This window comes from Mycteria americana, chromosome 7 (genome assembly GCF_035582795.1).
Source record: "Mycteria americana isolate JAX WOST 10 ecotype Jacksonville Zoo and Gardens chromosome 7, USCA_MyAme_1.0, whole genome shotgun sequence".
NCBI lineage: Eukaryota > Metazoa > Chordata > Aves > Ciconiiformes > Ciconiidae > Mycteria > Mycteria americana.
Genome location: NC_134371.1, coordinates 6758602 through 6781073, shown reverse-complemented (window position 1 = coordinate 6781073; position 22472 = coordinate 6758602). Strand labels below are relative to the sequence as shown.

At 49.0% G+C, this 22472-nt stretch overlaps 1 protein-coding gene across 1 annotated transcript; it reads right to left on the bottom strand.

Annotated features, from left to right (window-relative positions):
* Window positions 1–667: 667 nt before the first annotated feature.
* On the bottom strand, window positions 668–6777 carry TMEM212 (transmembrane protein 212). Its single transcript, XM_075509114.1, is given in 3 exon segments — window positions 668–1104; window positions 1106–1263; window positions 6607–6777. Coding segments are annotated over 3 exon segments (705 nt in total). The 3' UTR covers window positions 668–728.
* Window positions 6778–22472: the final 15695 nt, after the last annotated feature.

Genomic DNA, 22472 nt, shown 5'->3' with positions numbered 1-22472 from the left:
CTGTGGTACCACGGGCTGTGATGCTGGAGCGGGAGGAAGCACCGGCCGTGTTTTGATTCTTCACATGGCCCGGAGGAGTCCACTGCTGGGCTGTTGTCACGGAAACACGGTTATTTTTGCGGATTCAAGACCGGCTCCAAACAAAGGTTAAAGTGAAGGAAAAAAAATCCAAGGGATCGGTCGCAGGGAAGGTGGGGTTCTCCTCAGCACAGCAAAATTTGCGAATGTCTGAAGCAGCAGCGAGTCCTCCGAGGCGTGCGGGCTGGAGGTACGTCAGGGCTGGAAGGGGATGCTGTGCCTCCTGCGGGAGCTGGTCAGGAGCGTGGTGCTTGGGCTCTGGCTCTGCTCCAGGTCGCCCAAAGGCCTCTTCCTCCTCCTCATACTGCTCCTGCCCTCACCTCCCATCCTCCCACGGCGGCGAGGTGCTGCTGCCCAGGGCTCTGCCGGGAGCAGAGATGATACGTGCTGGGCGGTGGTTAGTTTTGACACCTCTTTTGCTGGTCGGGTAACAGATCTAACGGGTTTTAACGGCTCCGCGCATTAATGGCAGTGCAGCGTTCACAGCCGTAAGGAAGAGCTGAAAGGCAAATCTTCAGGTTCTGCTTTCTGTAATGTCAAAAGCAAATTGTATAATTTCCATAAAATTTTGCCCAGCCTTTAAATTCAGAGGCCCAGGCTACATATGCTAAAGATGTGTCCCTTCGTACCCTTTACATCCCAGTACCCTTTTAACTAAAGGGCCAAATTACTAATTTAGTGAAGCGATTTAAACCTGGGATGATGCACATGGCTTCAGGGGCACTACTGAAGCACAAACGCAGTGCGAGCGCATTCAGGATCCGTCTGTCCCTGCACAGCCGTGCCACCCTGCTGGCTGCCGTTGCAGGCAGCGATCCACCTTCCCCGCTGTGACCGATGCTCATGGTTAAATGTCCAAACTGGAGCAAACTCACAAAAGTCATCACAAACCCCGAAGATGCACAGGACGTGGCCGAACTCAAGCACAGGGCTAGTATTCGCAGGGTGAGGTGGTGCCACTTATAATGCGATGGGTCTCTGCAGAGGTTTGGGAAGTCAGCGTAGGGAAAGGGGAACAGGACTGCGTGTCCCAGCCATCCCAGCAAGCGAGCCGTAGCCGCGTGGGCCGAGGAGAGGAGATGCAATGGCAGCAGCAGATTGCGCCGAGGTGCCCGCGATGCTCAGCGTGCTGAAGGCGAAACTAGCCTCCCACTGAAATGGAGACAAAAGCATTTTATCACTTGTCTGACCTGCTGAGAGATTTTTTTAAAAAAAAAAGTTTAAAACTAAAGAGCTCAGTATTTTTGTATTTCTTCACTTCCAACTTGGAAAAAAAACCAACCCTCTTTTTTATATTCAATCTCCTTTATTCTGTGTCCAAAAAGGGATGTGATGGTAAGGAAAATTAGTAGCTTGACTGTCATGAACTTCTTAAAGAAAAATGTGGATTTTTTTTTTTTTTACAGGGAAAAGACAAAGTCATTGAAACCATATTTTGTTAAAAATACTAGAAGAATGAATTGGAACAGGTATACTTATGCAGTTTGTCATATAGCATGTAAGTACAGTGGGTGGCCTTTAACATTTAAACTGCGTACTTGAATACTAACAAAGTTCCTCATTATAAAACAGAAAATGTGATAGGAACTGGCAGAACTACCGTGCTGGTGGGATATTGAATGCGCACCCTCTGTCAGCCCTGCACAGCACGCTTGATCCACAATATTAGCAAGAAAAGCGCTTTCCTCTTCGAATGCGTTGTCCGGATTAACTCCGCCGTTCCCTTGCCACCTCCTGCGTGTGACACCATACGGACTCCTGGGCTCGTCACCCCGCCCGATGGCACCTTGCACTGAGTCACCCCCTACCCCTGCCCTCCGCAGCCCCACGCAGCGGGATTTCGCGGCGGCTGAGCTCAGCGCTGGGGTAGGCGGGTGTGAAGCTTTGCTCGAGCCGGCACGAGCTGCCTCGCGCCTGGGTGCCGGGTGCTCGGCCCCCTGCTCCCCCGCTCCCGTGCCTCCTTGTCCCGGCACGTCCCTGCCCCAGAGGGGGTTTGCTGTTGGAGCCAGCTCCATCCTTTGTGCCAACTGAGAGGCTTTTCCACGCTGGGGGAAGCCTTAGAAGAGCTTTTAGGAATAATTTACGTTTCCTTTGATCCAGGAGCTCTGCAGGTAAAGAACTAAGGCTATTAGAGCAAGCTGCTGCACGTGAGCCTCCTGGGGAGGGGAACGGGCTCTTTTCTACCAGGCTGGAATAACTGCTCTGCGTTGTTCCCCGGTCCCGTGCGCAGGGTGGCTTGAGAAGGGGTTGGATGGTGCCCAGCAGAGGCAGGAGCAGTGCCCTGCCGGTGCGCGTTCAAGGCCAGTCGGGAGCGTCCTGGCGGAAAAGTTAAAATTCGCCTTTTGCGGACTCGGGCATAGCACCGCACCCTTTTTGTGCGCAGCATGGCCGCAGACAGATGATGGTTGCTGTTTCTTGGCCTTTTGGCAACGAAAACTGTTCTGTGCATCTCCTGCGTCTGTTCTTCTCGTGCTCCTGAGAGACCCTGGGGCACTCGGAAGGACGCAGCCATCCCCCACGGGGACAGCGGCCAAGCCACCGCGCTGGCACTGACCGCCATAGTGACCTCCGTGGGGACTGTCCTGCTGACAAAGAGGGAGCAGGGAAGAAACCCAGGACACCACCGGTGGGAGTGCCTGAAGGAAACCCCCGGCAGCACAGAAAGGAAGGTCATTAAGGTTATTTTCGTGTCTGCTTCGTGCTGCTTTCGTCACTCTGGACAAGGAATGAGTTTGGGTTTGGTTATTCTTCCAAAGCGCCGTCCAAAGCACAGCAGACACTTGCGTTATTCACTAGGTCCCCATCAGGGCAGGGTGCGTTTTGTCATTGTCCTTATTTCAGAACCGATTTTGACTGGGAGAGTATCTGTGTTGATGATGGGGAGCTGACATACACAGGCACGTTTTCATTCATTTAAATACACCGGCACTGACTCTGGCTTGTGGTGAGTAATCTTTTTTTCCAGTGTAAGCATCTTGGACCCACAGGTATCTTTGCTCCTAACTTCAGGCTGGTGAATGGAAAGAAGAGCTGAAGATGTGCTGAAGGCAAGAAGAGTCCGTGTCCGAGGACACGGAAAATAGCATGATCTGGGCAGTAATTTCTGGTGCAACGCAGGAGACTGTATCAACATAGATCCAGAACCTTGAGCAATATTGTCCTGCGGTTTGATTTCCATTCTGGCACGCTAAATGCAGCAAGGCCCAGGTTTTTCATGGCACTTTCCATTTTTGATTTAGAGAATTTGAAAAATACTTCTCTTGAGGCTGAGCCTGAAGTTATAATCTTGGCATATCCATACCATAAAATTCCCATGGATAAAAGCAGAAACATCTGGATTCATGAGTGGATGTTGGCTAAATCCACCAGGAAAAAAAAAAGCCTTCAAGGGATCCTAGAGGGTTCTAGCCAGAATAAATAATACAACAAAATAAGAGTGCTATTAAGAGCAATTGTAATACTGAAGCTGAATTATAAGATGAGGGCCAAGCCCTTTTCACAATCTGCTTTTCCAGCTAAGAGCCCTTCAATTGACACTTAATGCACATGTGGCTGATGGAACAAAGAAAAAATTGAAGAAGGATGAAAGCAGTGAGGAGATTATTCAGCCTTGCTGGTTTAGCTCCAGGCACATCATTTAAATGAGTAGATGATCAGTTTCCAGTTTGTTTTAAATTCTCTGGCAAGAAATTTTACGCTCTGTCCCAAAGTTGGATGTACTTAAAACTTTTTTTTTTTAAGGCTCTGCCATTTTGTTTTATTTCTCAAGGCAAGACTCTGAAAGTGCTCTGTAGGAGTCACCTGAGTGCTGGGACTTGGAGGGACAGCCTGGCTGTGTCACTGATGGGGCCACGTCCCTGCTCCCAACCCATGGGGACCCTGGGACTGGGGAACAGTTGCTCCTTTTCTCCCTCACCCCTGGGAGGCTGAGCCCTGCCTTGCTGAGCCAGATGTTATATCTAAGCTCAGCAGCACCCAGAGTCAAGGGAAGTGGCCAAAACCACTGTGTCCCGCAGACTTGCAGCCTCTTTGGCTGCACCCTGTTGTACCACCACCACTTGCCTGGTTTAAAGCTAGTGAAAGGGGAAAGGTTTGTATTGCTTGCCCCTTGCATCTCCTCTTGGTGTTTTCGGGGTTAAGAGCTGCCGAACAGCACATCCTCTCACCACCCAGCCCTCCCTGCACGGGCGTCCTCCGCTTGCCTTGCACCAGGTCTCCAAAGCTGCCACGAGCACCGGGTCATGCAGCATGTCGTCTTCTGCTGTGACGGGGTGAACTACACCCACAGCCAGGTGATTAAAAAGTTGTACCTTGCTGAAAACGCCCTTGACGCACCATCCCTCCCCAACAGATGTAGTCAGCACTTCTCATTACCTGTACTTTGTCCGTGCAGATCTGCATTACTGACCCTCACTGACCTTGCACGTCGCGCTTCCCGATTCCTGGAAAGACTCGGGCATTTGCCTGTAACCTTCAGCCAACGCAGCTTGCGGTGAGTTGCTTCCTTGAGGAATAAAAACCCTATCGTTCAGTCCTTGTGCTGTCCTCCCTCCTTGTTGCCCTCATCTTCCCTGTTGTCCATACCACGGCCGACCAGTTGAATAGCTCCTGAGGGAGCTGGTCTGTTGGTACCACTCCAATAGGTCCTCCTCCATGGAGAGACTTTCAGTTGTTCTCCATGGAGATGCTTCCTGTGATGCACGACCAATGTTTAATGCTCTGAGAAGACTGCCGCGAGGCTCTGAACAGTGGGATACACGTTTGGGGTGAGGCAATACTTGCAGTATGACTGGAAATACCAATGGTGGCATTTACGCTGCCTTATGTTCCATACAAGGAATAATCCTGTTTATACTGTAAGGAGTGGGAGTTCAATTGGCCTTAAAATAGCCTCAACGCATCTAGGAAATTCTTAAAAAAGGATGTCCCAGTATTTCTTAGGACATTATTTTCAGCGGATCTTGTTATTTAATTTGCTGCCAACATCTGTCACTTCCTCTGCTGCATATTGCCCAGCACCCGCAGCCGGGCCCGAACTGAAAGCTCACAGGACCCGATGCAAAAAGTTCAGAGCGCTGCTCTCTATTCGCGTGGTATAGCATCTCGACCGTCAAGGTGAAACGAGGAAATACATCTGCTCGTACGTGTTACAAAATGTTTGGTTTAGAGTAGCTGCTGTCACTGCCACTCTCCACGTTTGCAGTCGTATTCTCCCACCCAACTTGAAGCTGAAGGCAAGAGGAAGGTCTGCTGAAGCTGCAGGGCTCTCGGTTAGGAGCAAATAGTTTGAGAAGCTGAGGAATGAGAGATGAAGCAGAGCTAAGTTTAGAATCTCAGATAAGAAAATATCTGTATCTTCGGTGCTCTGTGGTTTTATTTTGCTCTACACAAAGCACACCTTGGTTTTGCATGGCTGTTTCCAGATTGTACTGACTCAAAGAAGGCTTGTGGGGGAAAAAAAAAGGCTTTGATGTCCTCAGTAAACAAATAGCAGTGTTAAAAGATCTTCAGTTCGTGTTAGCATGCTGCAAACAGCTATGTTTGAAGAAAAATAAACATCCCAAGGTTGATGGAAGGGTAGGAAAGCCATAAAGTAGTGTAGTCAAACCCTTGGTATGAGGACATCAGAAATGACAGTGCCATGAAAAAACTATTTTCTCTCTCCTTTTGTATTAAAAAGAAAAGAACAAACTGGTGCGTGGTTTACCAGCCATGCAGTGGGAATACATGGGTATAAAACCCCATGGCTAAATCATGACCGTCCAAATCACAAGAACACTATCAAGTGTGGAAAACCAAAGGTAGGAGTCCCCTGGAGATCTTCCCCTCCAGCCATGGGGGCGAGGAGAAGAAGACTCGCCCTTCCTCCACCCCCCCTTTTGACTCAGCTTCCTCAGTGCTTCCCCTGCTGCCCAGGGCCACCAGCACCTCTTAACCCTCGCGGCTACAGGACCTCGTCCCAAAAAACCTCACCGGCTTCTTCCTCGTGCAACCAGCCGGTTTCCGTGAGGAGGCACGGGGCATGCATCACGCTCTCGGCGAGGAGGATGAGGATTTCACAGCCGCGTGCCTACCTGAGCTTTTACTCTGTAAAGCTTGTTGTACTTGTCTCATCGCATCACTTACAACATCCCTTTGGAAATGCAAAAGCTTAGGAAAAGAACCAAAGAAGAGAGCTAAATAATGATCTCAATTACACCAGCATAACCCTGGGGATGTTGATTTACATTTATATCCTTTTAACAATTCAAATTTGGTTCAGAACAAGGAAATTTGGGCTTTCTCTGTAAAAGGAAATTAAAAATCGGCAGGTCACGATAATAATCAATACACCAATATTTACTGCAAATTTAAATCTTACCAAGAGCCTCTAGGGAGCCTCTCGCTTTAGTTTCATGTAATTGCAAGCATTTCTCTGTTTAAAGAGAGTTCAGAGGAGCTAGGAAGTCATTCAGACGCAGCTGACTTTTTAAAGTCTCTGTAGCATCACTAACATCTTTCCTTTGATAACACTTTTCTTCTGCCTACCAAAGCCCCGTTCCAAATGGGACCGGGGAGGCAAACACTCCATCCAACGAACCAGGGCTTACAAGAAAAAAACAGGAAAAAAAAAAAGCAAAAATTCTGGAAAAAAATGCGTATAATCCCAAAGGTAATAAGTATCCCTCTGGTAACTTCATGCAAGCTCTTCGCTTTCATTGTGAGCCGCTCCCTGTTGGATTCAGAGCGAGGGTTTGTAGCTAAAGCCAAGGCAGAGACGGTTCATAATAAACAGAAGCTCCTTAGAGACCGTAGCCATGGCATGTGAGAGCTGTTTACCTGGCACGATGAAGCACTATGCTGTTTATCTTCAGATGTTCCTACAGAAACAGAAGGTATTACAGTGTAGTAAATAAGGCCCTCCACCCCCAGGAATATGGGTTTTTTTCCGGACTCGTTGCCCTTCACTTTCAGCTGCAGAAAGCCCATCCTGTGATTTCTGAATTACTCCTTCATCCCTCTTCCCAAGAGGACAGACCGCATCCCGGTGCAGAGAGAGCCAGAAACTTGCTGACAGCCACTGGGGTTGTTGTTTGCAACGCTGACCTGCCCATCGCGGCCAGAACGAAGCCGGCACCCTCCGTGCCAGCAGCGTCTGCCGGACACTGGCGTTTCCTCCGGAGCAGGACCACCTTCTCCCCAGGGAGAGTTACGGGTGATGTAACGTGTTGGTAGCAGGGAAATTTAGAGGGAATAGGCTCTAGCCTGTGACTTGAAATCAAGTGAATCGCACAGCTAATGCTGTTGGGGTCTTTGATTGCCCCCGGTGTGAAAGATAAGGTCACTGAGAGCTTTGAGAGGCTGGCGGTCGCTCCTAGGATCCGTTCCTGGGCACGGGGGGGGAAGGACTTTGATTTCAAAGGGATTAGGGCTGGTGCCTCCCACTGCTCATCAGACTGGAGCCCTGTTTCTCCCTACGTGCCACAGCAAATATTTTGATTGCGAGAGCCAAAGCAATTGTGTTGTGTACTTTATCATATGCAATCCCCGAGGCACGCTGCTGATAACCGTCAGGCTCGTTTCGGACCTGCGGTGTGCCGTCCCCCGCTGGCGTGCTGCCACCAGCCCGGCTGGCACTGGGTACCGCCACCTGCCCCAGGGCACGTCCCGATCCTCCTAAAGGAGACTCGAATGGGACGGCCGCGCTTTGGGGCAAGCCAGCTTGCATGGCGGTGGCTCCTGGGGCGGCTGCACGGAATCGTATAGGTTGGAAAAGACCTTTAAGATCATCAAGTCCGACCGTAGATGATCGGTTGCGATGCCAACGTCCCCTCCGCACGGCGGGGGAAAGCAGAGTGGCAATTTTAAGAAGCGGTAACTTTACCATTGAACTTATGCCTTTGAAGATCCTATAATACCTAATTCACCCCGTCAGGTGGGATTCAGCGCTGAACTGATTTATGGCGTAGCGCAGCGGGCCGTACGGAGTGTGTTTATTCAAATAACATCAGCCCTCTTTATCAAACACTATTCCACTTCTAGTTTAATTAAAACACAATTAGCAGGGCTTGCAATTTTCTTAAATGTGCCCAATCTTCTATGAAATTAATATTAATCTCTGCTCAATGTGCTTGACTCTGTTCAAGTCAGTAAAGTGACACGTGGAAAATTACACGTTCTTGACTCAGGAATGCAATTCGGAGGATGACTTCATGTCCCCGAATGAAAAGCTCGGCATGCCAGATGTGCCTAGTGCCTGACCTCTTTAAAGGCTCTGAAAGATCACATGTAACTTTAAAATGTCATTTCATGCATGCAGAAGGGAGAGAGAGCCTGATAGCTTTATGTTACTTAGCTTCCCATTTAATTTGGTTAGAGCAGTGTGAATGTTTTAATAACGTGAAGCAGAGCTCTGATCTCTGTTCTGGCTGCGTGTTTCCAATAGACACCCTAATGCTTTTCTCATGGCCGGAGTGGTTAACAATCCATATTTTCTTGCTATTAATTAGAAGTTGTATTTCATTTTCTGATGAAGAGCGAGCCTCGCAGTGTAGCTGACAAGTTTGCAGTCCTTGCTTTGAGACATGCATTGAATTTTACTGAATTGTTTTATCTGGAGACAAAAGCAACAAACATGCGTGTAGAATTAATACCTTTTTTAAATTGTAATTGTGTTTTTAAGTCCTAAAAATCAGGTGGCATTCAATCTTTCCTGCTCTTACCATTTCCTCTGCTATAAACTTGCATGTCCTTTATTTTTCCTTGCCCAACTGCTCGCTCCCAAAATCCTGTTGAAAAGTATCTGGAAAATGATCCAGGTCTCTGTCTTTAATAAGCGTGTCCTCATAGCAAATTATATAACAGCATTTTGTACACTTGTATTTTTCCTCTCCCCAGTGCATTCCTCGCACCTACACAGTCACGCTAATTAGATCATGTAATAAACTTAAACATGGCAAAAAATCTGTTCACAGGGTGTTGCAAGACAGAGCTGGATTTGGAAAGCAGCCATTCATGAATTTTGTTTTGTTTGAGAAAACCCGAAGGGTGTTATTTTACTGAAGATGAAGCAAACCCCATGTAATGGGAGCTGTAATCTAAGGAGATGAATTATTTTATTTAAATAGGCCTCAGTGAGCCCTGATGCAAGGTCTCGCTTATATGAAAAAAGCTGCGTGAGTTTAACAAAGCCATTGAAAATAATTACACCTAAACTAAAAAAACCAAACTAATGTTAAGTTAAACTCGATTAGTTTAGTTAAACTTAACTATACTTAACTGATTAGCTTAGTTAAACTTAACTAATCAGAACTAACGTTAATCCATAATGTATACCTACAAAGGAGCTAAGTAGCAAGGAACTTGGAGCATCAGGTGTCTTTTAAATGAAAAGAAGCGTCTACCTGGATGTAGCGATAGATTCAAAATGCACCTCAATCCATTTTTCTATAGACGGTCTTAAACCGTCCCTAACGCAGTAATCCCTGCGTTCGCGGGGTCAGACGGGAGGGCAAAGCCACAGCCCTCTCTGGCATAGCACCTCAGCACTGCAGCCTTCCACGGCCGTGCTCGTTGCGAGGGAAAGGAGTAATTCTGAGCACTCCACCCATTTGAGGGCAATATTTAGCTGGTCCTGGGTTTTACGATACGGTCGGTAACGTGATCGGCTGTCAGGTAGAAATTGCTTTCTTAATATCAGTTCAGATGCTAAAAGGTTTGGCCACCGTTGCACTGAATCGCATTTAAACCTGTAGACCTGTCGAGTCGGCTCTTAAATATAACCACAGTCATTTTCGTAACGACCTAGACAGACTGAGAGCGTTACCAGATGACTGCGCTTCTGCAAAGCTAACGAAGGCAGCGACACGGAGCGTGCAAAAATGGCATGTTATGAAAGACACGGGAGGCGGTGGCTGGGTAGTGGTGCGGTGGTCCGGGAAAAGCCAGTGCCCTGCCTGCAGATTTCATCCAACGGCCATTAATGAAGCGTGACGATAACTTTCAGCTATATCCCTGATCAACACTAGATGTTGCTGTGCTGCTACTCATATAAGCTATACATTAGCCAGGCTTTTAAACGGTATTTACTGCAATTACCTCTTCCTTGTTTCTGTTATTCACTATACTCTGAGTGCTGGGTGAGCTGCTACTTTACTTTACTTTTTTTAAAGTTTCAATTTTCTTTGTATAATACCGAGTTTATAAACCCCTCGAATGTACCCATAAAACTTTACAAGCAACAGGAACTCTTATAAGTGATAACATGAAGCAACTCCTATATGAATGTCAAATATTTACTTAAACTCTGCTTCTGGATTTTTTGCAATCCAGGGGGAATGACATTGTTAACCGGACGATTCCGGGAACAGACTGACAGCTGCAAGGCCACGGAGGGAAGTTTGTTTATAAGGGGGGAAAAAAAAATATATAAAAAATTTAAAAAACTGTTTAGCCCTGCTGGGTTTCAGGCTTTCTACTCCCACATGTTTGAGTGGGAGAAAGGACAAATCTTAGGACATTGATTTCCCCATGGCAACAGAAAACGGAAATTACTTTAACCCCATCTAGTGACAGATGACTCATTGCTCAGCCTGCTGCTATTTTCCAAGCACTAAAACAATACAGCTGCAAAGAAAAGGCCAGCCTATATTATCTCATAGGCTGAGCCTGGGGCTCGTGGGAGAGGGCAATTCTCAGGCTGCCTTTTTATCAAAGACAGACAGAGCCGGAGCCTTCTGGCGATTCTTTTATTGTGTAAGGCAAATGTGCCCGCGTGCTCTCCGTCCCCGCGCCGCTGGAGGCCAAACCCGGGCTGTCCCCGGGACGGCGGTGATGCAGCGCCCACGGGTGAGCCGCTGGTGGGTGTCCTCCTGCTCGGTCCTCCTCGCCCTGCATCCAGTGGTCCAACGGGGCACGCGGTGCTTTCAGTTTAAACATCCCCCCTCAAATTACGTGCAGTGAGCTGTGCATGCAACAGAGGAATGATTCGTTCACAAATGCAGCCCGGTGAGGGGACAGCCGGTACGAGCAGGGTTTCCAGACCCCTACGTATGAAAAAGATATCTGACGGCAGAAGTGCATTGCTGTATTGCTGGGGAAGTCGTAACAAGATCCCACAGGAAAGGCTGAAATGGAAATAGTCAGCTTTGAAAGCTTAATTATCCTAGGTGAAAGGGTAATTAGGGAGAGCGGTTTCGGAGCAAGGACGGTGGAACCATTATCACTTGGAGTCCTTAAGCCCCGATGAGGTGTTGCGGTGAAAGACAAGCTTCAGTCCAACTTGTAGGACAAAGAGGTAAGCTATGTGCTCAGGAGGTCTCGATAAGCCGTGCTTAACAGCTCTATCTGCCTTCTTGCACCTTAGACCCCTTGCAGCAGAGCTGCCCAGAGCTACCAGCTCATCCGAGGAGCATCTCCAACAGCATCTCCAGCGTCTGGACAACAACTCTTGCTCAGCACCTTCTGGACATGGCAGAGAAGGGCTGTTTTGGAGAGGAGCTGGTTCAAGCTCATGGATTCGAGGGTGGTTCTTAATCTGCCTCCTTCCACCAGCAGCTCAGTGTAGGAGGTACCCTCTCTACAAATGCTGTTCTTCCCAAATCCTGGTAAGGATTTAGGAAGGCTCAGAAGTAAGGCTAGGAAGGCTTACTGACCCTCAGATGCATTTTGCACATAAAATATTACACCACTGAACAGGGAAGGTATTAATCATAGAATCATAGAATTCTTTAGGTTGGAAAAGACCCTTAAGATCATCAAGTCCAACCATTAACCTAGCACTGCCACATTAATGCTACCACTGAGATGATATACTGAATAATTGGTCAGTCAACACCATTTTATTCACCACAAACTGGGGACAGACCTCGCGGTGTTGGGAAATTCAGGGCCCCAGGAAAACTACGTCGGGACGGTGTCATGGGATACGTGAAACGTTTTCTTTCTGGGAAAGACAGGCTGACGTGCTGGTACAATAGCTGAGTCGTTACTCAATCTTGTCATTTGTATGCCGGTATGATTAATTTTCTGCTTCCTAACAGCAGAAAATCAGGTCCGTAAGTTTGGATAGTACAAATAACAAAAAGAATAACTCTGTTACCAAGTTGTTCTGGAAACCAGATGCTGGGCTGCATGAACGGCACAAAGATTACCTTTATGCAGAGATCAACACGTACCAACGCGAACGGACGTCCTTCCGGGCTCAAACCCAGACCTTGGTCAGGGTGCTCGGGGCTGCGCAGCGCACGGGGCTCTGTGCCTCGGCGTGGGTTTGTTATCGGGGAACGCCCCGGGGTTGCCTACAGCCGTCCCAAAGCCGTGATTTCCACGGCAGCTTAAGCGGGGTGCTCAGAGCTGCTGCCCCTGCCTCGCCGTGCCCCTCTCCGCTGCTGCCTCAGCCCAAACCCTTTGTGCCCGGCTCTGATTTCCGGGGGAAGAAAAGGGATGATTCGATCAGGAGGTGCTTGCGGACTGGGTGTTGCTATCATATTGCTCTTCCTTTTCCTGATCCTTTCCTTAGAGTTTTGTTCAGCACTCTCCTATAATGCAAAATGTCCCCCTCCCAAAAACGCAAGAGCCCTGCGAACCTGCCAGCTGTGTGGCAGGAGAACCAGAGATCACAACAGCTTATTCTTGAAAAAGAAAATATGACTGTTACCGTCTAACTTATGCCAGCCTGGTTAGATCCAGAGAAAGACATGGGGATTCAGACAAAACTCCATCTTTCAAGAATTCATCCATCAGCGTTCCGGTTTAGAAGCCCATGAGTTACGGCACTAAACAAAAAGATTGTTCCTTTCAGAGAAGAAGCAATTGCCAAAATGTCCATGTAGAAAATGAGAATAGCAGTTTTAATTTAGGCATGCTTTTTTGCTTTAATGTTCTCTCTACTTCTTTAACTAGAAAATGTCTGCATTACCTGGAAAAATATTTTTGTATTGTGCTGCTTGAGGGGAAAAGAGCTAATGAAATTTGTAAAAGTGGAAAATAACGTCTAAGAGGTCTTTGTAAGGCTGGGATTCTGACTGCCGCTGTCAGCTTTACTGCCAATATGTGCAGGTGGTAACGAATGAGGTACCGTCAGCCATCCTTTATTGTCCCAGGGCCCCACTCAGCTCATAACCCTCTTCACTGGCTATTATTTCCAGTTATTTAGCGTTCGGTTTGTAAGTGCAATACTCCCATTGATGCTGTACCCCAAAGCAGGAGAGCAGGGTAAGTACCGGCACTTTCTCAAGGAGCTCTGTGCGTACGGAGCCCTCGAGCCAAGCCCAGGGCAGCTGCAGAGGAAGCGCTGCGGCAGCCGCACGTGAACCAACGTCAGCAATGAAACCCAGACCTCCACAGCTGAGCTGCTTGCACAGAAATACAGCTTTCCAGCACGAGCCCGTCCTGCCGGGACCCGGATAGCCCAGGGCCGAGACCAGGCGTGGACCAAAGGGTCTGGGTTTGCAGGGCTGGTGGCTGTGCAGGTGAGTTTGAGCAAGGTAAAGGAAGGTGGTTATTCACCCAGTGACTTTTAGGTGAGGCATTCAGACTTTCCAGAGACCATATTGTACTGAATTTGGCATAGCCAGAGGACAGCATTTCTTCTTACAAACAAGGACATAATAGTCTTTTCCAGAATCAGAATATAAACCGCTTTTCCAAAAAATAGTATTTGAAGCTTTGGGCAAACGTAGTGTCCGATCTTTGATTTATCAGCCTGGCTCCTGTGCTGTGCTCAGTTCTTCACAGTCATCCTTAGAAACACTTCCTCTGCGTCTGTCAGCGTACCAACACTGCGGTAACTTACGTAAACCACAAACAACTGCTGTACGCTTTTTGTCAGTAATTCTTAGTTCATACCAACAGGTTCTTGTTTTAGCAGCATCTGCAGTTTCTGTTTAACAGCTCTGCAGCACGCGTTGCCCCGAAGCCTCAGCCTTGGGCAAAAGCAGCAGGCGGAGGAGCTCTTTGCCGCCGCCGGGCAGGTGGAGGTTGGGGTCCAAACTCTCCATCTCCTTTTTGCAAAGCCACTTTCTTCCACTCTGCCAGGGTATTTTCATCCCCCTTAAGCCGTGAGGGCTCAGCCGTGCCTGGTTCTCTGGCCAGCCAACGCTCTCTCTCCTCAAGCAGCCTTTATACTTCCTAGTGAACCCGAAGGCTAGTTTCCCTTTGACTGCAGAGTCCAAGAAATACCAGCCCTTTCCGATTCTCGTCAAGGCAAAAAGAGTTTCTTCCTCGGTGTCTAATTCTCCTAAGCGCATTCGAGTTTTCCTACAGCAGTCTGCTAATTTCCAAGCAGAGCTGCCTATAAAAATTTCCTTCTCTTAATTTCAACGCATTTTTCCCTTGCACCGGAGCAATGGAAACGGTCGCAGGCTGCTGGCTTTCCTGGCTCGCCTTTCGAGGAAGGCTGCAAATTCCTCTTTCCTGAGAACTGCAATTCCCAGAAGACATCTTATCGTCCCCCGAACCAGGAACCGAGGCCTGCTGGCTCTGCCACATCTTTCAAAAGGCTTCCTCCTCCCTACGCGGCGATGACCGATGAGCAAGGAGGGGACGAGGCCTCCTGCAGCCGGCTGCCCGGCGCGGGCAGGCTGGGCGGGAGGGAGCTGCAGGGGAGAGGCAGGTCCTGCCGCTGCCGTTCCGCATCCGTCTCGGCGCAGCCTCTGCTCCTTCGGCCCTCCGTGCAAAGTCCGGGCAGAGCCTGGTAAGGTCGCTGCCCGAAGGCACGCCACTTGTATAGCAGTACAAAATCCCAAGCAAAAATCCCTTGCACAAATGCCTTGTGTTTAAAGGGCTGGTCGGGGTTCAATGAAGCATTTTAGGGACTGCGTGAGAATGGAAGAAATGCCCTCCTCAGCCGTGTGTCTCCAGGAAAGTAATATTTCAGCATGTCTGTTCTTAGGAGTGCACGAAATCCTCGTCTTTAGCCTCTGGTCAGGCAGGTTTGTGGTACCCCGCTGAGCGGCATGCTGCAATGCCAAACACCTCGCTGGCTTCCTCCTCGCAGGGGAACAGGCTGAGGAAAGATTCTAAGAGGAAGGACTTAACTCCATGGCCCTAAGCAGTCTCTGTATCATTTCGTGCGATGTGACTCAGTACCATACTTGGGCACTTAACCAGCCTTAGTGCTGCTAATTAAAACCAGTCCTCCCTCAGCCCATGACTGTGCCACGCTGCCTCAGTCGGTAAAGTCATTCCTCGCAGTATCACCCTTGACAAACCTCTTTGGGCAGGGGCTGTAATCTCCTGAAGCAATCTCTGGTTTTTGCAATCAGAAGTCAAAGGTGTTCCTTTTACGACATCCTTCTAAAGTCTGCTTTTCAAAACGCTGAATGCTCAGGACTGCGGCTGCAGTCACGAGGAGCCTGCGGAAAAGCAGATAGCAGAGTATGTCATTGGCAGCTTAAAAGGTCCATTTGCAGTGCAGAAAGGTTAGGCTCGGTTTCCAGCAAGCTGCAGGGGTCGGGTAAGGAGCAGCATCGTTTCTTCGGTGCTTTAAAGATGCAGTGGGACTTGGGATGCAAATGTCAAAAGTTAGTCTGGTGTTTCAAGAATACCACGCTTTTCCCCATCTAAGCAAGGCAGGAGGACTTAGCTGCTCACTGACAGCGATCGTTTACTGAAATAAATACTGACCTTCAAACAAATACTAGCACTAATATAAATGCTAACTTAAATACAATAAACCTAGCCCTTGTCTAGTTTTTTCTCCCACTGGAACATGCTCTGTTTCCAGAGGGTTTTTGCTCAGCTCTCTCCCGGGGAATCTCAGCATCCCATTTCATCGCTGAACGAAGCTTCAGGAGAGCTTTGCTCTGCGGGTTCAGCCTGAACCACCAGCCTGACAAAAGCTGCTGTGTCAGGAGCTAGAAGATGGAAAGAAAAGTGATTCAGAGTGAAGATGAGACAACCTTTCAAACACCCTCAATCAAGCACTTCTGAAGAGTTTGTAAGAAATACCCCTGCTTGCCAAGAGTAAATCTGTGAAAGGTATCGCACCCCCTCCGCTTACGACATTTCCCTGTCCCTCACAGAAGGAGAATAACAAAGCTCTCTGCTGCCGAGAGCAATCAGATAATGCTCATTTCTAATTGCTGCTGGCAGGGAAGCCTCTTTGTGCTCCAATTTTGGTGAAGCAAGTTCTAGCTGCTGAAGCTCAGCCACTAACGCCGCACGAACCTTCGCCACCTCTGCCCCGAAAGGCTGTCATTTCAGTGAACACCGTATGTGATGCTGAGTATTTCTATGAAACCAGCAGCCAGCTATAAGTAGCTGTGCACCATGGCATGTGATGGCTGGGTGAGATGCACCCAAGGAAATGCAGGCGAGCAGTGGGACCCCCACCCGAGGGGCTGTGCAAGGGGGGGCTGTTTGCAAGAAAGTCAATATTTGGACACCTAAATATGCCACAAGCATCTTGCTCGGTGATCGTGGGGAAGGAGTGTGCTCTCTCCCCACTTTATTCTTAGAAAGCCTCCCGGGGCCGGCCACGTCCCCCACGGGACCGGGACGCTGTATGTGCATGGGTCCCTGGGCCCGGATGGGCAGCAGAAGAAAAGCAGAGCTACCCTGTCAAGATACTTTAGCAAATTTGAAATAGCTGAGTGGTTTCATACTGGACGAGCACGCTGTATTGGGGGCCGGGCGTTTTGAGCCAGAACTTGCAATCCTGAAGCACTTTTTCCTCTGCCATCACCGTGCAGCCCCTCACTTCTCTACCTCTGCTTACCCACTTTTAAAGTAGCGTGAATACCCTCACAGCACAGATCTGTTAAAAATGATGACGAGAAGGGCTGGCCAGAGTCCTGGTTTTGCCTGCTTTTCTGAAAACTGCAGGGGATTTTCCCTTTCCATTTGATATGATTAGATGCAGGAATGTTATACAATTTTTTTCCCACTGCTCTGAGATAAAAAGTCACTTCTTCCTACCTTTAAAACAATAAAAATCGAACTAGTTATTAAAAAAAAAAAAAAAAGAAGAAAATAAGGCCATGAACCACTTGCTTTTTGGTCCTTCAGTGTAAGGCTGAAGTGTAAGACGTCGGAAAGAGGAAGCGCCTCAGAGCTGGAGCGGCGACGGGCGATCCCGTGCTGCTGCTGGCGTATCTTCACCCGCTTATCTCTGAACGTCACCCATCTTGTGGGCCAGCTGCCTCCCGAGCAGAGGCACTACGGGCCTCTCTGCAGGCTCCAGAAACAGCTGCACCTACGATGCCGTGCTGGAATTTCACGCCGCTGGCTGCGTCCCACCGATTAAAGCCTGAGCACGGCGTGTCACATCGTTTCTGGGGACTTTGCAGGGAATTTAGTTCAGACCCAGGTAAGTGCCGGCTGGCTGGAGCGGGAGTTTGCGGGGGCTGGCCCAGCGGGGCACGCGTTGGCACAAGGTTTAATTTTGGGAATTCCACTAACAGCAGGAGAAAGTGATGTGAAATTGTCCTCTCCGTCGTCGGCTTAACTCCATTCCTGACTCCAAAGCGTGGTTTTGCTTTAAACACAGAAGGAACCGCGCTGGCAGGAGATAAGGGTGTTTGGATCCGAGATGGGCAGTTTGCTCACAGTTACTTAAGTCAACACTACAGACGTGCAGCTCTGAATCACGCCCGGCTGCAACCTTCACTCGCATAAACCAGCCTGGAGATGTTTGGTTACTGGGAGAACCCAAAGATTGGGAAAGAGATGTCTTCTGGAGCAGCTTTTGAGTTCAACGTCTATGCAAAGTCCAAGTAAATGCTGGTCCTTTGCATATGGATCTGCCTGGAGAGATGCCAGTAATGATGGCGTGACCCCAAATAAATGCCAGCCCTTCTGTATGAGCCCGGAAACCTCTGGTGTCCTCGGCTGGAAATGGGGGCTGTAGCTGTGGAGCAGATGCTGACCAAACACCTTGCGCTCATGTCATTCATCTACATGCGGGAGAGCCAGAAAACTCCCAGCAGTGACCTTCCTCCAGCTGAGCGGAGCTAACTGGGTATCCAGGTATCCATTAGGGACTGGCAGAAAGTTAAAAAACAAAGTAAGTTAAAAAATAAAGAAAGTAAATACCAAGCGGCCCATCTCTGGGCGTGCGTTACAGGCTGCTGTACGTGACGCTTGGAATTAAATTGCTGAAGAACCGGTTCTGGTTTAGGTTTACGTTCCCTCAGTAAGTGTGACAGAGGGTAAAACAGGGTACTTCGGCACTTCACGGCCACTTTCATTTAAAGGTTTAATAATGACTGACACCTCTAAGGCTGCATGCCACTGGCTGCTCTGCTTGTTAGTGTTCTTTATATACTTGTTAATAGTTTTCAGAAATCTATAATGGGACACTGATTGCCAGCTGAGAGAGTGCAAAAACTGGATGAAATGCAAAAATTTTCAATGCTTTTCCTTTAACGTTTCCCTCTGTCGAAAGAGGACCTGATGGATTATCCAGGTAAATGGGCGTTGCAGTACACGTAGGTAAATACCGTGTGCTCAGCACGCTGATCCCAAACCTCAGATAAACATTTGTCTCCAGTTATTGCCCTGAAAAAGACTTCCATGTGAAGGCGACTCATCCCGTATTGTACGCTTGGGTATTTTTGTTTGCTGAGCACGCTGTGATTTGTAATATTCTGGTCTTCCCGGATTTGTGGATGGAATTAAAGGAAGGTGAGAATATACCCCCAGCAGTGTTCTCTTGAGGTGCGTGCAGCTCACGTGTTGGTGAGTATAAATAGAAACGATTGCATGGACTCCGCTGGGGTTTCGTATGCAAGGTTTTGTGTTTCTTTCCCCCCCCCCCCCCCCACTTGTTCTTCCTTTTTCAGTTTTCATCCTATGGCAAAGCCTGCTTTTACATGTTTTACTTGGACGGTGTGAAATGACTGGGAGTTTGGAAAAAAAAAAAAGGGAGGAATAGAGAATTATGCTACTGGTTTTAGCGGAGGGCTTGAGCAAACTGGGAGCAGAGTACTGGGGAACTGGGACTGGTGGCAGCTTTGAGATTGGTTTAAAGTCTGGAAAGGCAATGCCCAGCATTTCTTATTGCCTTTTTGCATGTGTGCTTGTCAAAGAGCAAAATAACTCTTTTGAGACTAGCTTTATGCTTCCTGATAGATTTCCTGAAGGAAAAACAAAACCTTTCCAGCGTGCCTCCTGTTGTGGGGTGGCATCTGCTCCAGCCTGCGTTTTCCCCCCGTGTGTCTGCACGCCTTCGCTGTGGTCCTTCTCTGGGGGACTTGCTGGGCACCTCAGACCACTGCGCTCGGCCGTGCCGGCTGCTGCTCCTCCTGCCTCCGCGGCAGAGCCCGTGGGTTTTTCCAGCTCATAGTGTCTTGAAACTTTCATGACTCATTCAACCCCATTTTTTTTCCTGTTGCGATCCATCCAATGGCCGACGACATAAATATCCTCCTTCCTCGGGCCACCCTGCCCGTGGGCCACCGGCGAGGTGGTGTGGGCAGCATGGCGCAGGAGACGGGGCGGTGGCAGGAGGGGACAGAGCTGTCCTGGCGGTTCAGCTGCATGGCCCCAGCACGGGGACTTCAGAGGAAGCACTCGCTACCGAGCGCGTTAAGGAGCAAAGTCTGAGAGCTGCCTCCAGCTTGGAACCGTCTCCTCTTCTCCGGAGCACTGAACAAACTCCTCTGAGTGAGTCACCTTCCGACTTACATGAGTCAGGAGCTGGGGGACACCAATGCGACAATCATCGTGGTAAAACACTGGCTCTCCGTCGCCAGGAAGAGAGAAGTGAAGTGGTATAAGATGTATCAGGCCAGTTTGCTAACAAAGTTTTGACAGCTGTACGAGAGCTCAGATAAAAAGGCAAACCAAGTAAAAGCAGCTGCATGACTAGTTGCTGTGGGAGAAGCGGGAGTCTCGGCAGGAGTGCAGGCGAATTCAGAGCATTTAAGATCAGAAGCAGCAACTCCCTTACCTTGTCTGACCATCTCTCTACCAGATGCGGTTGCAGTTTGCCCGGCTATTTGTAAGTTTTTAAGTATGAATGCCAAAATAAACTATTCTGATCATCTGGTCTGACCTGCAGTGTCAGGCAAGGCGCAGGATTTATAGTTTCGCTGAACAAGTGTCGCCTTTGGAAGGAAAAAACTCCAGTCTTTAATAAAGGTATTTTTAGTGATGATGATTCTACTTCACCTGATGATAGACTGTTTCACTGGCTGGATTTCTGTCAAATCCAGCTTTGCCTGGTTCAGATTCTGACATTGAGGTGACATCCAAGAAAGCATTTTCACTTCACAAGAGTAACTTTCCAATAGTTAAACAAGAATCTGAGGAACCAGGAGAGCAGCATATTGCAAAAGCACGCAAAAAAAGCTGATTCATGTGATAATCAAAAATTAAAGTAATGAGATAATTTTGAGCATTTTAATAGTGTGAGTGAACGAAGCCAGAGTTTAAAGGAAAATATTCAGAACAAATACTGCCAGTAGCTATAGGCACATGTAAGCCTGACAGAGTTGTTTTAGATGCAGAGCATAACTAGAATACACAGAGCTAGCACCAAGCAAAAATGAGACTACAGAGAAAAATACACTATTTGAAAAAATGCACCCAGAGAAAGATATGCGTGCTATAGGGAGATATTTTGTAGTGCCCTCTGTGTATGGGATCATATGCAGTCAGAACAGCAATAAAGAGAAAATGGTGTTTACTTAAGCTAACAAGGAAAAGAAACTCAGGAGAAAGAGAATAGAACATTGTGAAAGAAGCAAACAGCGGCTCAGAGGACGAGATTTTTGCATTTACTTAATTAAAACAGAGAGGAAAAAGAAAATAAAGTGGGAAGGCTGGAGCAGCGCTGGATCCAGAGGCAGGAGAGCAACGCAGAGTTGGTGGTACGCTGGGTAGCACGGGGTATCTCAGCCCTACAGAAGAAAAGAAAGTGAGATTTACACCAGATAAAATCAACTTACAATTATGCAATGACTAGCACACTTCCTATCCCCCCTTGAAGCCTACTTTAAAAATAAAACATTAGGAGGAACTTCAACTCAGAAACTGTTGCTTTTAATTTAAACGAGTGAACATGTGCACCTAGAGATATAAAAGCAGGGAAAAATGATTCGGGGAGTAGGCACATAAGCAGAACAATGTTACGTCTAGAACAGATAAAGAACTTGCACTAAAACTGGAAAAAGCGCGGTGGCTGTAGTTACAGCACGCCCGCCTAGCCCTGCAACGAGCAAAACGCGGATTGCAGAGGCATGGGCCAGCCTGGCCTCTGGCTGGGCCACCCTCGGCTGGGCTGCGGCACGCGTCGAAATGCCAGCGAAGGGCTGGCTGGGGAGAAGGGCGGCGGCGCTTTCCTGGCTGAGCGGGTGGAGGGGCTTGCAGGAAGCCTGGAGGCTTTGGGGGAAGGAAGTCTGGGGATGAGCGACCGGGGGATCTGTGCGAAAGCGAGAAGATGTTGGGGAGGAAGGGCTGGCCGAGACCTGGAAGTTGTTTCTGGTGAAGAAACGGGCTGGCGGGTGGCGAAAGGGGAAGGAGGTGCTTGCCGCGTGGCGACGGCACCGCGAGCTGGGGTGGCACCGTGAGTATCTGCCGGGGAGCCAGGCCGATGGAGCGAGCCTGGGCTGCGCGTGGGGTGGGCGAGCCGTGCCGTGCTCCGTGCAGAGCTCGGGGGTTCAAGTGCGGCCCCAGGAAGGGCTCCCTGACGCCGAGCTGGGCAGTTACTTTTGGATTTGGGACGTGCTAAACCGTTCTCGGGGCTTGAGCGGCGAGGGTGCAAATCGGTGGCAGCTCTGGGGACCCGGGCGCTGTGGAGGAGCCTCGGCGCGGCCAGCGTGATGCAGCACGAGGGGTGCCGGGGTGATGGCCGCCGATGCCGATGCGATGCCTGCCTGCAAGGGGCAGGGAAGAAACACAGAGCTGAAGAGGCATTAGACAAAGTTGCGGCAGGCTGTAAGGCTGCGCAGGGGCGTTTGCCGCTCTCTTGAGGATGGAGACATCGCTGTGGGGACTGCCAGCGGATGGTTTCTTTGGCTGAGGAGGTGGTGACAAGATCCTAGTAAATACGGGAAATTCTGAGATGCCAAACGATGACAAGCCCACCCTTGTTCCCCAGAGCGGGGCACCGGGGTGGTACCATGCACCCGGGGTGGTGGTGGGGCGAAGACCCCTACCCCAGCAGGGCAGGAAGCCTGTGCAAGAGGGGAGATGCCCGAAGCCCTCCCTTACCAGGGAGCTAAAGACCCTTCAGGCTTATGCCAAGATCAACTATTTCCTCGAGGAAAATCCCGCATCCCAAAGTAAGCTGCAAGGAGTTGGCTTAGGATTTTTCTAGAAGAGGAGTTGTTCCCCCACGCCAACACCAGGAAAAGCCCTCGACGAGCACCCATCCCGCAGCTCAGCGAGCGGGTTACATCTGGTGCGGGTTGAGTCACAGGAACAGAGAGTTTTGACATTGCTAGGATAAAAACAAAAAAAAAATGGTG